The following is a 16228-nucleotide window of genomic DNA, read 5'->3' on the forward strand; positions in this document are numbered from 1 at the left end:
CTCCCCTGGGGGGGGGGGGGTCAATTTTTTTTAGGCCATTTATGCCCCCCTTGTGGGCAGATTGACCTATTTTAATTTGGCTGATCTGCCCCCATGAGGAGTGTGGTTTGGGGGGGGGGGGGGGGGGGGGGCTGAAACCACTAGGCACCAGGGTCTTTTTAAAAAAATTTTTACAGAGGGGAGCGACCCTTTAGGCAAGGGAAGTTAAAACAAACAAAAACAAAATTTGTGGGGTGGTGGCGGCTACCAACCAGTTATGGCCATGGTTATGCCCCCACCCCAACTGAAGGGGGTAAGAGGCTTTATGCTCTCCCCCCGCACAATAAAACATCTTATCCCACGGCAAGAAAGAGGACATTTGATTATTTTGTGTTTTGGTTTCACATTTGGGCCATGGGAGCTTGTCTAGCTCTCAAAATCGTCCCACTTGGAATGGTGAGGGCTGCACTTTTTGGACTTTGGGACGCTGCCATATAGAAAAATCTACAAGACCTAGAAACATCTGAAAACTAAACATCAGGGTGAGTCCAGGGTGGTGTGCTTCACATGCACCTTACACAATTTTCTTACCCACAGTGCCCTGCAAACCTCCAACTTTGCTAGAAATCACACATTTTTCCTACGTTTTTGTGATGGAACCTTCTGGAATCTGTAGGAATCCACAAAATTCCTACCACCCAGCATTGTCTCATCTATACCGATAAAAATTCTGCCCCACTTGTCAGCGTAAAAAACTTTTTTTCAAACTGCCCTTTTGGACCCGCTTTGGTTCCCCAGAAATGTGGGAAAAAGTGATTGTTTAGCTAAATTTGAGGTTTGCTGAGGATTCTGAGTAAGAAAACACTGGGGGATCCATGCAAGTCACACCTCCCTGGACTCCCTCAGGTGTCTAGTTTTCAGAAATGTTTGGGTTTGGTAGGTTTCCCTATATGGCTGCTGACCGCAGGACCAAAAACGCAGGTCCCCCTGCAAAAACAGGTCGTTTTGTATTTGATTATTTTGATGTGTCCACATAGTGTTTTGGGGCATTTACTTTCACGGGCACTAGGTCTACACATACAAGTGAGGTACCATTTTTATCAGGAGACTTGGGGGAACGCTGGATTGAAGGAAATTTGTGGCTCCTCTCAGATTCCAGAACTGTCTGTCACCGAAATGTGAGAAAAACATATTTTTTGGGCCAAATTTTGAGGTTTGCAAAGGATTCTGGGTAACAGAACCTGGTGAGAGCCCCACAAGTCACCCCATCCTTGATTCCGCTAGGTGTCTAGTTTAAAAAAAATGCACAAGTTTGGTAGCTTTCCCTAGTTGCCGGCTGAGCTAGAGGTCAAAATCCACAGCTAGACACTTTGAAAAAAAACAGCTCTGTTTTCTTTAGGAAAATGTGATGTGTCCACATTGTGTTTTGGGGCATTTCCTGTCGCAGGCACTAGGCCTACCCACACAAGTGAGGCACCATTTTTATCGGGAGACTTGGGGGAACGCTAGGTAAAATGAAATTTGTGACTCCTCTCGGATTCCAGAACTTTCTTTCACCGAAATGTGAGAAAAAAGTATTTTTTTGCCAAATGTTGAGGTTTACAAAGGTTTCTGGATAACAGAACCTGGTGAGAGCCCCACAAGTCACTCCATCCTGGATTCCCCCAGGTGTCTAGTTTAAAAAATGCACAGGTTTGGTAGGTTTCCTTAGGTGCCGGCTGTGCTAGAGGCCAAAATCCAAAGATAGGCATTTTGTAAAAAAATAATAATAATAAAGTCAGATTTCAATGTAAAAATGTGGTGTGTCCATGTTGCATTTCCTGTTGCGGGCTTTAGGCCTACCCATGCAGGTGAGGTACCATTTTTATCGGGAGACTTGAGGAACACAGAATAGAAAAACAAGTGTTATTGCCCCTTTTCTTTCTCTACATTTTTGCCTTCCAAATGTAAGACATGGTGTTAAAAAGACATCTATTTGAGAAATGCACTGTAATTCACATGCCAGTATGGGAACCCTGGAATTCAGAGATGTGCAAATAACCACTGCTTCTCAACACCTTATCTTGTGCCCATTTTGGAAATACAAAGGTTTCATTAACACCTATTTTTCACTCTTTATATTTCAGCAAATGAATTGCTGTATACCCGGTATAGAATGAAAACCCATTGCAAGGTGCCGCTCATTTATTGGCTCTGGGTACCCAGGGTTCTTGATGAACCCACAAGCCTTATATCATAAGAGTCCATCAGATGTAACGGTATATTGCTTTAAAAAATCTGACATCGCAAGAAAAAGTTACAGAGTAAAGCGTGGAGAGATTTTTATTTTTATTTCAGCTGTTATTTTCTGTAGGGAAACCTTGTCTGATCTACACCAATGACCCTTGCTGAATTCAGAAGTTTGCCTACTTTTCAGAAATGTTTAGCTTTCTGGGATCCAGCATTGGTTTCACACCCATTTCTGTCCCTAACTGGAAGAAGGCTAAACGCAGAAAAAAATATAAAAATGGGGTATGCCCCAGTAAAATGCCACAATTGTGTTGAACAATGTGGTTTTCTGATTCAAGTCTGCCTGTTCCTGAAAGCCGGGAAGAAAACCCTTTGTTGATGGCATTTTCAGGGGAAAAAACCACAAGCCTTTTTCTGGAGCCCTTTTTTCATTTTGTTAAAAAAAAAATATAAATATACTTTCACTATTTTTTGGCTAATTTTTTGGTCTCCTTCGGGGGAACCCACAAACTTTGGGTACCTCTAGAATCCCTAGGATGTTGGGGGAAAAAAGGACACAAATTTGGTGTGGGTAGCTTATGTGGACAAAAAGTTATGAGGGCCTATGCGCAAACTCCCCCAAATAGCCAAAAAAAGGCTCGGCACAGGAGGGGAAAATGCCTGGCAGTGAAGGGGTCAAGTCCTGAGCCATGTCACTAAGAGAGCGTGTGTTGGAGATGGAGAGGGGCTTCCGAGTTCAGTGTGCGTTTTGTCCTCCTCTACTGAGTTGGAGCGCACTGGGCAAGTAGAGTTTTAAAAACCTTTCATGGAAAGCAGCTCAAAGTGTTGCAGACCTACAGGCTGAATATGAGGCTGGTGGTCATAAGACCACCAGCCATGCAGTGATGGTCAGACTACCACACTCCAGGCCGGGGGGACGGGGGTTGACTGCCAGAAGACCACCGTCCCCACCAGGAACATGGTTCCTGACAAGCTAACAGCAGTCGGAGTCGTGGTCTGCCGCGGCGGCACTCAGTTCAGCACCTTCGCACTGATCACGAGTCCAGTTTCCACCAGGCTTTTCACAGTGGGAACCCTGCCATGAAAAGGCTGACTGAAACATAGTGCAGGGCCCCCCCTGCCCAGCACCCCCCGAATGCGCACAGTGACATTCGGAGGGTGCTGTTGTGCTATGGTTTGGCCTCAGGAGCCAAGACAAATACTGTGGCATTGTTCCCTCCGGTCAGCCCAGTGGGAGCGTCGTAATCCAATGTTTCTGCCAGTTAGCCCAGGGGGAACACTGTAATACTACAGGTGAGGGGGGGGGGGGGTACCAGCATGATGGAAGCGTCCACCCCACGGCTATGGCGGTCCCGCAGTGGGACCACCAAAGTCGTAATGACTCCCTTACTCTCTATGTGAGGAATTCCCTCCACCTCTGAAAGACCGTCTACCCCATGGCCGGATACAGCAGATTGTGAACCTGCAGGCGCTTTAGACTGTAAGTCATATTAGCTTTCACAAGGAGAAGCCCAAACGCGCCTGATGCTCAGCTAAACTGACTTACAGCAGAATCTAGTTTCTGCATTGCGACACGCTTGCAGAGCGGCTCATTTGGGCAGGTCAGGCATGAAGGGGCTGGCAAAGATGGATACATTAATAATTGTTTGAGCCATGAACAGCGTACAGCCAGCATTCCATCCATCAACTTGTTGTTTTTGCAGCAAGGACAGTGCCAGCAGCAGTACTCAGAAAAGCATTGCCAGCAGTAACGCCATTTAGGAAAGATGTGGCTAGAGAGTAAAGTACAAGTTACTTACCTTCGGTAACGAAATATCTGGTAGAGACATACTCTACTTGCAGATACCTTACCTTAGAATCTTTCCCCAGGCATCAGACTGGATCCAGAGATTTTTTCTTCGAGCAACACCCTTACGCGTCAGTAGGTGGCGTCGGTTGACTCCAAGGGCGTCGTAGTCACGGTGATGATGTCGGGAGTAGTACATAGATGCCGCCTCAGCGTAGTGACGTCAGTTTCTTTTAACGACTTTCCAAGCCAAAGCACAGAGCCGATAAGAACACAGAGATTGGTGCGCCAGAGCTAAGGACCTGATTGGGGAATCCCTGTCCCTAGAAATAATTTCGCAAGCGGGGAGGATGGGTGGGCCAGTAAGGAATGTGAAACTAGAATATGTCCCTACCAGATATTTCGTTACCGAAGGTAAGTAACTTGCACATCTGATAGAGACTTCTAGTTGCAGATTCCTTACCTTAGAATAGATATCCAAGTAATGCCATCCTTGGAGGAGGGCTGCAAACCAAGATCATACTATAAAGTCCGAACGACCAAAGTAGCCATCCCGACGGGCCAGACTGTCCCGGCAGTAATGTTTAGCAAACACGTACAGTGATGCCCACGTAGCTGCCTGCCAGATATCCAGGACAGAAACTCCACGTGCTAACACAGTGGAAGCAGCAGTTGCTCTGGTGGTATAAGCATGCAAGTTGTCAGGGGGTTGCTTCTTGGCCAAAACATATCACATCTTGATGTAAAAAAGTACCCATCGAGAGATGGTACGTTTTTGCACCGCTTTCTCTTTTTTCGCACCCACATATCCAACAAACAGTTGATCGTCCACCAGGAAATCTTTTGTACTATATTGAGATAGAACACCAACCCTCCTTTTGGGTCCAGAAGGTGGAGTCTCCTCATGAGAAGAATGGGGGTGGGGTGCATAAAAAGTAGGCAAGGTAATTGACTGGCCTACATGAAAAGGAGTAACAACCTTGGGAAGGAAGGAAGCCTTAGTGTGCAACACCACTTTGTCAGGGTGCACAAACAGGTATGAGGGCTTGGAAGAGAGAGCTTGCTCACTCACTCTGCGAGCAGAAGTGATGGCAACAAGAAAGATAGTCTTGAAAGTGAGGAGCCGTAGAGGGCAATTGTGCAATGGCTCAAAGGGAGTACACATTAAGAAAGTAAGAACAAGACTGAGGTCCCACTGAGGCATGATAAATGGAGTGGGAGGAAATAAATGGGTGAGACCTTTAAGAAATCGATTGACAATAGGAGACTTTAAGTGAGGACTGATCAGGTAACCTAAGAAAGGCAGAAATAGCTGATAAATACCCAAGGGTGCCCAAAGCAGAGCCCTGCTGGGCTAAGGGAAGAATGAACAAAAGAACCTCTGAAAGAGGAGCGGAGTGGGGATCAACAGATTTGTTGGTAACTAATGCCACAAATTTATGCCAACGACAGGCGTATACTGTTTTGCTGAAGGGAAACCTGGTTGCCAAGATAACCTCACAGACTTCGAGTGGAAGGTCAGAAGACGTCAACTGGCGCCGCTCAAGCTCCACGCATGAAGGCGGAGATTGGACAGTTTCGGTAGGCGAACCGCCCCCTGCTGCTGCAACAGAAGATCCTACCGAAGAGGCAGTCTGAGCGGAGCTCTGGATACCATACTCTCCGTGCCCAGTCCAGAGCCACCAAGATAACCTGGGCCCGTTTGTTCCTGATCTTCTTGAGAACCCTGGGCAGGAGTGGTATATGCGGAAAGGAGGCCGGAGTTCCACTCGAGACGAAAAGCGTCTCCGAGCGAGTGCTGCCTTGGAAACTCCAATGTGCAAAACAGCTGACATTACGCATTCTCTGCAGAGGCAAACAGATCTAACAAAGGCTCTCCCCACTGCTGAAAGAGACCTTGCGCCACCTCCAGATGGAGACGCCATTTGTGATCGGCTATGCATCGACAGCTGAGTTTGTCTGCTCTGGCGTTCAGAGTGCCCACCAGAAGTTGAACCACCAGGGTAATGTCCTGATGTTCCAGCCAAGTCCAGAGGCGCAGTGCCTCCTGACAAAGGACCCTACTCTGCCCTCTTTGTTGCAGTACCACAGAGCAGTAGTGTTGTCCGTGAACACTTGCACTACTTTCCCTTTGAGCGAGGGAAGAAATGCTTTCAACTCAAGCCTTATCACCCGGAGCTCCAGAAGATTGATATGGGGCCCAGACTCCACCGGAGACCAGAGGCCTCTGATCTCCACCTCTCCCATGTGGCCACCCCAACCCAGAAGTGACACATCTGTCACTATGGATAGATCTGGCTGAGGAAGAGAGAGGGATCTGCCATGGACCCAATGCGGATTTGAAAGCCACCACTGCAGGTCCCCTCCGAGATCTGGACCATGTCGGAGAGATTTCCATGATACTGCGCCCACTGGAGCTTCAAGTACCATTGTAGAGCTCAAATACGCCATCTGGCATATGTTACTAGCAGGATGCAGGAGGCCATGAGGTTCTGCAGCCTCAGAGTCAGACTCACTGAAACCCAAGACAGAAGATGAAAGACCGGAATCATAGCCCAAATATCCTGGACTTGCTTTTCAGGAGGATAAGCCCGAAACTGCACTGTGCCCAGAACAGCTCCGATGTCGGGTGTGACTTTGGCACATTGATAGTGAACCCCAGCGTGTGCAGGAGGCTCGCCGTAGTCTGAAGGTGGGAGAATATTTTCTGGGGCAAGTCCGCCTTCAACTGCCAGTCGTCGAGGTAGGGAAAGACTCAAACCCCTAACCTGCGCTGCAACCACCGCCATCACTTTCATGAACACCCAAGGGGAAATGGTAAGGCTGAAGGGGAGCACAGTAAACTGATAGTGCTCATGACTTACCAAAAATTGCAGGTAGTGTCTGTGGGCAGGCAGGATGGGAATGTGGAAATAAGCATCCTGCAAGACCAACGCTACCATCCAGTCTCCTGGGTCTAAGGCAGACAGGACCTGAGCCAGGGTGAGCATCTTGAATTTCTCCTTCTTGAGGAAGTAGTTGAGGTCCCGAAGGTCTAGAATAGGACGTAAGCCGTTGTCCTTTTCCAGCAGTAGAAAGTAGCGGGAATAACCACAACCTACTTCTGGCACAGGGACCTTCTCTATGGCTCCCTGGCCAAGAGAGCTGCGACTTTCTGGCGAAGTGCCAAATGATCCTCCGGAAGATGGCTGACTGATGGAGGCATGTCTGGTGGGGCAGTTTCGAAGGGGAGGGAATAGCCCTTTCGAACTATCTTTAAAACCCACCTGTCCGTAGTGATGGATTCCCAAGTGAGACAGGTGATGGCGAATCCTGCCGCCAACTGGATCGGAATGAGGGGACAGACTAGGAGGGTTTGGAGGCTGCATCGGAGGCAGGGGTGGACTGGGCAGACCTCTGGTTCCCTGTCCCACGCCCAAGTGGGATTCCGCATCCCCAGCCACGCAGCTGCTAAACAGCATGGGTGGCAAGGTGGCTGGGTTGGGGACACGACAGGGAGCTCCTTCCGTGGCCATGAATGGAGTGAAAGGTGGACTGTTGGGGGTGAGGAGAAGTGGAGAGGCCAAGGGACCGAGCCATAGCCTGGGAGTCCTTGAATCTCTCCAAGGCCGAGTCCGCCTTGTCTCCAAAGAGACGGGAGCCATCAAAGGGCATGTCCACAAGAGACTGTTGGACATACCCCCCAAAAACCAGAAGTACGCAACCAGGCGTGGCGTCTCAAGGCCACAGTCGTCGCAACCGATCTGCCTAGAGAATCTGTTGTGTCCAGCCTACATCGGGTTGTGAACTTCGCCGCATCTCTCCCATCAGTGACAGCTTGGGAGACAACAGCACGGGCCTCCTCCGGTATCTGCTGCAGAAATGGCGCAACCATATCCCTGAAAGAGTGGGTATAGCGGCCCAAAAGGCATGCAGTGTTCACGGACCGCAGCGTGAGACTGGAGGAAGAAAACATCTTCTTCCCAAATTGTTCCAGCTTTTTTGATTCCCTACCCGGGGGTGCAGAAGGGAATGTGCCTGAAGAAGAGGAAACCTTGATGACAAGACTCTCAGGTGTGGGGTGTTGGGACAAGAATTTAGGGTTGTTCAGGGAGGGCTGATGGTGGTGAGCGATAGTCCTGTTCACTGGAGGCCCTGTGTTGGGTTTGGACTAAGTACCCAAGAGGACATTGGTGAGGGCTTCACTGAATGGCACAAGGGGGTTAGATGTGGAAGCCCCTGTCTGAAGCACCCCCGTCAGGAGATTTGACCTAACCTGTACAGTAGGCAGCTCAAGGCCGAGGACCTCAGCCGCCCTACTGACCACCATAGAATAAGTCGCTCCCTCTTCCGTAGCCACGGTAGGACGAGACAGCATGCCAGCATCTGGAGAAATCTTCAGGCCACTGGCCTCACTAAACGCCTGTGTCCAGTCCAAATTAGTGTCATCCTGGTATTAATAAGGGTCCAGGAACACCTACAATCCTTCCCCGAATTCGTACCCATAAGAAAAAGGGTCCAAATCTGACCTGGGGTGAGTAGGCACCATCGAAGACAGACACAGCGTCGGCCGACGCCGTTCCACGGGTCATCAGGGATGAGTATCGGTTTGACATCGATGGTGGGTACCACTGACATCGGTAGCATCGACAATCAAACCAGGCTCGGAGAAGGTCTCAGTGGTACGACGGGTTTTGGTGCGAATCCGAGAGCAGACCCGGAGGGGACCTCGGTGGCAGGAGCCAAAGCCGCTCGCACAGAACCTGAAGGCTCCCCTCCCGACCGAACCCCTTGGGCCCAAAGGCACCATAGGAAGGCACGTACCGGGGTCGGCCAGCCCACAAATGAGGCGCATGGCCTCATAATATTGTTTCAATTGGGCAGCGGTCACTCCGGCTCCTGGAAAATCAGGGAAGCGAGGAACGGACCCAGAAGCAGGCTTGGGAGATGGAGGCCTTGATCGTCGATGCTCCTCCAGCGTCACATCAGCCAAGCGACGGGGTGAAGTCAAAGGGTGAAGGGACCACTTCAATTACTTCTCACCTGGGCCCGAAGACTTGGAGGAAGAAGAATGGTGATGGCTCCGTGAGCAGTCTCGAGACCTTCCTCTCGAGCGAGACCGGGATCTACGCGGAGTCGAGCGTCAGGCTGCCATGAGCTTGAGGGATCGCTCCGAAGTCGCACTCGGAGCACGACTTCGGGTCGTGGTCGCACTCCAAGCACCACAAGCTGACAGGATGCGTATCCTTCACTGACATCATGCGTTTACAGTCCTCGCACAGCTTGAAACCGGTCTTCAGGGACATCCTGACACACCAAAAACTCACCCAAAAACTCAGCAAAAGGGTCGAAATTGGTCAAAAAGAGCCCAGGGTAGCCCTCTGCAGATCAGCTCATGGCGCAGAAAGAAAAGGACTGACGTCACAGCACTGAGGCAGCATCTATGTACTACTCCCGAAGTCATCACAGCGACTACGACGCCAATGACGCCCGTGGAATCAACCAACGCCACCTGCCGACATGCTAGGGTATTGCTCGAAGCAAAAATCTCTGGATCCAGTCTGATGCCTGAGGGAAAATGCTAAGGTAAGGAATCTGCAACTAGAAGTCTCTATCAGATGCCAGGAACACGCAGTGTTGTCTACCAAAAGGAACTATATTGCCTGTTGGTCTGGTGCTCAGTTGTACTCTAGGTGGATGCATGGTAAATAGGCAAAATGCAGTCACTCACAGTGAGAAGAAATAATAAATGAAGTGGGTTGATCCACCGTCCCATGCTGCGATGAGAGGAAACAAATTGTGAATGACACCTGAACAGACCAATGAATGAAGAGGACTAACTGAAAGCCCCTTTATGTATGTTTATATGTATGTATTTTTATTATGAATGTTTGGAAAATGACTGGGGAGACAGCTAGAGCTGTCTCTCTGCCAACCTAAAAAGTAGCAATTCCAGTTTTTAAACCACTGTGCAGACCTTTTACCTTCCACCTATCAATTCTTTAAAATAGCACAGTAAGTATTGTGGAGGGATTTGGATCAGCCCTCTTCAACCTCTGTCTTTGATGGATTTTTTTTACTCTGTAAATTGCTTGAATTGACGGTCCATGAAGATCATGGCATTTTGAGGATAGTTACACTATCCTATATGTGTTTCCATTAGGATTTTGTGATGAGGAACAATAAACCTTGTTGATAATTTCTAACTGGAAGCCAGTTTTCTATTCTTTGATGCATTTGCTTTGTTGACAGGGCAACTTTGTAATTGCTGCTTTACAGCTATTTTGTTTGGGAAGTGCTATTAAGATGCCTTGATTAGTCATAAACTGACAGCGCTATTAAATAAATGCTCTTGTGCATTCATTTCCTTTACTTTGCTATCATGATAGGACAGTGGCTCTTTGTCAAAAGTATCTACTATGCAATATTTTGCTGTGACTGCCTTTAAGTATCACTACTTACAACACAAACATCTTCTGACTTCATTATGGGATTTTCTTTCTAGGACAGCTGGGCACAAAACATGCAAAGTTGCCCAATTATAAAACGCTTTGCCTAACAAAATGTCAGGCCTACTGCCTTTACAATGGTTGCTCCTTAGGCAACCCAATTTTGAGAGTGTTATGACCAATCGAATGAAACAACAGTTTGTATGGCAAATTCATCAATCATACAGATGATGGATTGGAGCAAAACTCTCCAGTACTGACACCGAACAGAGAAAGAAAGGGGCAGGCAGGGCGGGAAGAAGGACAATTCAATCTTTGTTTCTGAGGGTGGGATCCATGCCAGATTTTCAGGATAGCCATAGTCTACATGAGTTTGTTTTCTATTCATTTCGTGTATTGGTATCCCATGAGGGTATCTTGTTAATGTAGCCTGGATCATTCTCTTGTGAAACTAGGCAATCAAAAGCCTTTGATGCATGTTCATATGGGTAGTAAGAGTGTCCAAAGCAGAATTCCTCAAAAGGATTCATGCCTTTGAAAAAAAGAAAAAGTCTGGATATTTGGGAATTGGGACTTCTTGGTTTGATAAATGTTAATTCCTCATATTATTGCCACCCCAGATTTGAGTCCCAGTGTTAGCTCAACATCCTGTGATTCCTGGCAAATCAGTTAATATCCCCATGTCTAAAATAAAATATCTGAACTTGTGTAATGTAATATGAATATATAAATATATATATACATATACATATATATATATATATATATATATATATATATATACACACACACACATATACATACACACACACATTCTTATGAACCTTGGCAGTGTTTCTTGCAAAATACTACACAGAAGAAATAGGAAGGAATACACAGTGAAAGGATTAAGAATGGAATCCTGTTGCTAAGCATCTTCAGCAGCTTTGGGGCTGGTCATATGACAATGACTGGACACCAGCCAGTTCATCTATGATAAGGAGTGTGCAACATAATGTATCCTGCAGAAACCAGGCGCTGAAGCCTTAGACAAAGACGTAGATTTTGAACTGTGTATTAGAAATAATAGTACATAAAAAGTGATGGGTGCTACAACACTGATGTTTCCATTGCGACTGTGCACAGCAGATTTTGGTGGTTAATAATGTTAAGTGCACATATTTTCCTGTTCTTGGTGGCCTTCCCTTGAAGGTCATCTCTGCTGCTTTTTAGAACTTACTGTGTCCATTATTTTAATCCAAGTTTGCTGCTAGGAACAGTAAGTTCTCTATGCTGTCTTGATGACCCTCGAGTGGTGAAAATATGCCCCGATGCAGAGGAGCACATTACTCTGAGCTTTGACATCCTTTGTAGACCTTGATTAAACGCATAGAAAGCGGTCTTCCTACCTAATGGTCGCCCTATCAGTTTTAGGCTTGGGTACAAATCTCCCAGTTAGTAGTAAGGATCTAAAGTAGAAACTATTTGTGTATTCGACACCAACATAAATAATCAAAAGAACTCTGCTTACCTAGCGCGTGACCGCAGCTGCGGCATGGCTCCGTGAGGCTTATGACGATCTGCTGCAGATCGACCCTGGGAGGAGTCGGAGGGGGGTTCGGGTTCTTCCAGCCATTGCACTTACACGATTCCTCTGCCTGAAATCAAAATGTAACAATAATATAGAATTGCAATGCGAGGAGCCTCCAAATGCAACACAAATGCATGCACATCCATTAGATATGAAAAATGTTGCCCAGAAAACATCAATTGCCTTCAGGCTTTGACTTCCATTGATGCACAACAGCGCCCATAGACTATCAGGCATAAAGACAACAGGACATCCATCAAAAACGTCCTGCATATTATTTATTTCTAATGATTATACACATTTTTGCCTCAAAAACAAACAAAATATCACAATAGTTAATTATGGATACCTAGAATCACACTGACCCAGACGGGGCACCAGGAATACCCAAACTATGTCCAAGGACGAGATGGTCAATGTTCACCTTCACGAGTAAAAACAACCTCAGCACCGTTTTACCTAAAACCAACAGGGTCATAATGCTTGTTTACAAATGCTACCAAATGCAGAACACGTCTCTCAGCTCGGATTCCTAGTAGTACTTCTAAGTGGTATAAAACCACACTGACTGCTGTGTTTCATGTTTTTCCACCACATTTGTCAACTTTTCGCTACAACCTTACTCTGTACTTTAACACCTGAATAAGTAATAGATATTGGTGGTCTTATGTCCATTCAGAGGTTTAGAGATTGTGGCAATCACAGCGTCCTTCATAGTAAATAGCAAGATTCCAGTGTTAAAAGCCTTCCAAGAGCCTCTCAAGGATTGTGGCCAGAAAGTGTCCACATATGTCCACAGGGTGACCTCACCCCCTTGGACCTTTTCCCTGTTCATGTCGTATGTAGTAGTCACCACTTCTTCATTGGTCAACACAGTTGATAACATAATTTTGTTCTTCGGTAAGTTCATGCAACTCGAAGTCCCTCAAACAAGTGTTAATTGCAGAAGGATCCATCAGCTGTTAACATAATTTTGATAACACAATTTTGCTCTTCTGTAAGTTCATGCAACTCGAAGTCCCTCAAGCAAACGTTAAATGCAGAAGGATCCACCAGCTGTGGCTGCTGAAACACGTCCTCCAAGTTCTAAGTACATCAATAATTCCCACCTGTGGGATCATCATTTCACTCTCATCCCATCTGAACCCTAGCGCCAGTGTGTGACCGTGTTTATCCCCTTGGCCAGCTTCTGAGGTGGAACCGTAGAATAGTTCCATTCCACTGCAAGAACTCTTTGAGTGAAACCGGTTCTACAACTGTTGTGGGGAAAATTAAATTTTTCAGAAGTAGGCAACTACCTTCATTAAAGTAATACTTGAACTTACCTGTGCTATTCTGGTTCAGCTTTTCTGGATTCCATAATGGCGTCAAGGGTGGCATCCAGGAAAAAAACACCAAAACTGTGCATGTAAGTTTGTTTTCAATCTAGAGGTTCTGATGTGTGTCACATCCTCAAAACAAAGAACAAACCACCTCCAACTGACATACAAACTGATAATGGAGCAGGACACTCTTTGTTTTAACTACTTGGGGGGTGCAATAAAATGGACTAAGTGGAAAGTCATTTTTAATCATTATTCTAAGGTTTGTAGGGTCAACATTTCATTTGGAAAGGAAACCTTATTATCAATGTACTTTTTGGGGCCTGTAGGGCACGAGGTTTTTGATGATTTACCTCAACTGAGAGAGAAGGATTTATGAGACCTCAGCAATTTTGATGTTCGATGGATCTCCATTACCTTCCAAAAGTAAGTATTCTGCTGTAGAGGTAACATTCTGGGAGACATGCTCAATTTGATGGAGTCAGGAGAAGATTATATTAGTGAGTTAAAAAACTTTAAAACGTAGCATCTTCTTGCAATTTTGACATGTCACTACTTTGTCGAATTTAGATTAAGTCTGAGAAGAAGTATAGTCAAAGGATGATCTATCTCTCTTGGGAGCAAGAAAAATCAGCAAAGGAAATGAACATTCTTTACACTGTGTTTTTAAGTAGAAGGGCACACAATCTCTCTCTGGCATTAACCAAATTATGATTGATTAAGTTAAAACGGAAGAACAAAGGTTTATGAAACAAAGAAAACATAAAGGAACTTGTTCCAGGTGTGGTGGCACAGAGCATTATGCACATTTTAAACTATCTGGCTCTGAAAGTTGTGTATAACATTTGTAAGAAAAGTGGACCTTTCACAAAATGTTGAAAATCAAATGGGAAGGTGGCTACCATTTTCGAAATTTGTGAGAGTAATCCTTCCATCCTCCACAATGGTGTAAATGGAACTAAACCGTAACCCAAGGATCTGTTGAAAATAAATAGAAAGACTGTAATGGACTGGACTCTGGGGCATGGTTGACATTGGTGTCACAATAACTGTTCTTTAAATAATGTAAAGGCTCCGTTGAGTTGTGACCACCATATCTCACTTCACAGAATTACTGCAGGAAACCCACAGGCGTCCTAAAGATATTTCCACTGCAATATTGAATTCAGGGTTGTAATTGCATTGGCAAAGTGTATGTGCCACAAGTTAGAGAAATGTACTCAGTGCATCAGGGTGATATGGGAATTATTTTGGATCCACAATCATCTGTACAGCCCCTAAAGTTGAGAAAGTTTTGGGGTGACCCGTTAAGCGGGGGCAAGGAGGAAAATAAAAAGGGGGAGGGGGTCCCGAAACGCGTTTTTCTCCATGTTAATTTCCTTAGGGATTTTGAACCTGAATAGAGGCCGAACTGCTGGACAGAATTACACCAAATTTGGCAGAAAGCCAACTCTTGGTCCAGAAAGAGCCCTTTTTAGGTCAAGCGCTCTGATGTTTTGCAATCTATCTGTGTGCTTTTAACCACACCCACCGCAAACATATGGGCTTGCCTTTCAAAAATCCGGTCATGGCACTTTGAATCAGCTCACTTATGTCAACTGTTTTATTTTTCATTTTCAATTTATGTGGCAAGAATTGTCCAGTTAGGAATTTACAAAGATAATAACTCAAGCAATTGTGAGGCCCATTGCATAGCAAATGCTTGTTGTTATTTGGTGTAAATCTGTTCAATAGGTTCTGAAATATTAAAGAAAAGCCCCATTTTTACATATATGGACACAGAGGCTCCGAGAACCCTCCTGATCTCGTGCTGAGACCTGATTGGCTGCCAGCACTTCAACAAGGAAGTGCCAGCAGCCATCTTGGCACTCTGCTTCAACCGAATCCCAGAAAAAAGGTAAAGGGAAAAAATAAGAAAGGGGGCCAGGGTAGGGACACACTGACCCCTGGGCCCTGTTGATGTGTTTTTTATTTGTGCCATGAATGAGCAACAGAGTCGCAAATCTGCGACAAACATAAAAAAAAAAAAAAAGTAGGCGCTATCTCCCATGCTTGTTGTATGAAGAAACCCCCGGGTGGTCCACATCCCGAAGGTATGTCAAAAATAAATGAGAAGGGGCGCAGAGGGCCCCCGTCCTGGGCTTAATGATGCCCTGGGGACTGCCACCTCCCCGGAGCAAATATTGAATTAGATGCAGGGGAACTGTGTGCCCCGCCCACATTCCCGGAGACCGCCACCTTCCTAGGGAAAATATTAAATTAGGTGCGGGTGGCCCTGGAGACCGCCATCTCCCTGGGGCTAAAATAAAAGAATATAGGAAGTCTGTTGCAGCCCCGGGGACCACCACTTCCCCGGGGCAAAGACAACATTGGGCAGGGGCCACACGGCCCACCCCTCATAGACCCATGCATGGCTCTGGTGACCGCCACCCCTTCTGGGCTGGCTCCTGGGGTTCCCCACCCACGGGACAGTTGTTTGCTTTTGCTTGGTGGGAGCTGTTTTTTTAAACCCCTTATTTACCTTTGACCTTGCATCAGCATTTCACCAAGTTAGATTACTTGAGGACTGCAAAAGCTTGATGACCTTCATCACTCTTTTGGTACTTTCCGTTTTGCAAGAATGCCTTTTGAGTTGATTTCTGCTGCAACCATTTTTCAGCGTGTGGTAGAAAAACTATTTGGTGAAATGCAGTGTGCGCATTTTTATCAAGATTACGTCTTCATGCGAATTCAATGAATGAGCCTGATAATAAGGTAGGTGTTTAGGACCCTGGAAGAAAATGGATTGACTTTGAAAGGGGAAAAAAAGTGTTGCTTCAGACAGTCAGAAACTGATTATTTAACACAGTGGTTCCCACCCTGTGGTCCGTGGACCACCCAGGGGTCCATGATACATTCCCAGGGGATCCGCTGG

At 46.2% G+C, this 16228-nt stretch overlaps 1 protein-coding gene across 2 annotated transcripts in view; it reads right to left on the bottom strand.

The window, feature by feature from the left end:
- The window catches only part of KAT2B (lysine acetyltransferase 2B), a 257000-nt gene that overhangs the window by 169102 nt on the left and 71670 nt on the right, over positions 1–16228 (bottom strand). For both annotated transcript variants that reach the window (XM_069212065.1, XM_069212064.1), the window contains exon 2: positions 11933–12059. In XM_069212065.1, coding sequence (XP_069068166.1) covers positions 11933–12059 — 127 coding nt within the window. The remainder of the gene's footprint in view (positions 1–11932; positions 12060–16228) is intronic.

Source organism: Pleurodeles waltl, chromosome 10 (genome assembly GCF_031143425.1).
Source record: "Pleurodeles waltl isolate 20211129_DDA chromosome 10, aPleWal1.hap1.20221129, whole genome shotgun sequence".
NCBI classification, from domain to species: domain Eukaryota; kingdom Metazoa; phylum Chordata; class Amphibia; order Caudata; family Salamandridae; genus Pleurodeles; species Pleurodeles waltl.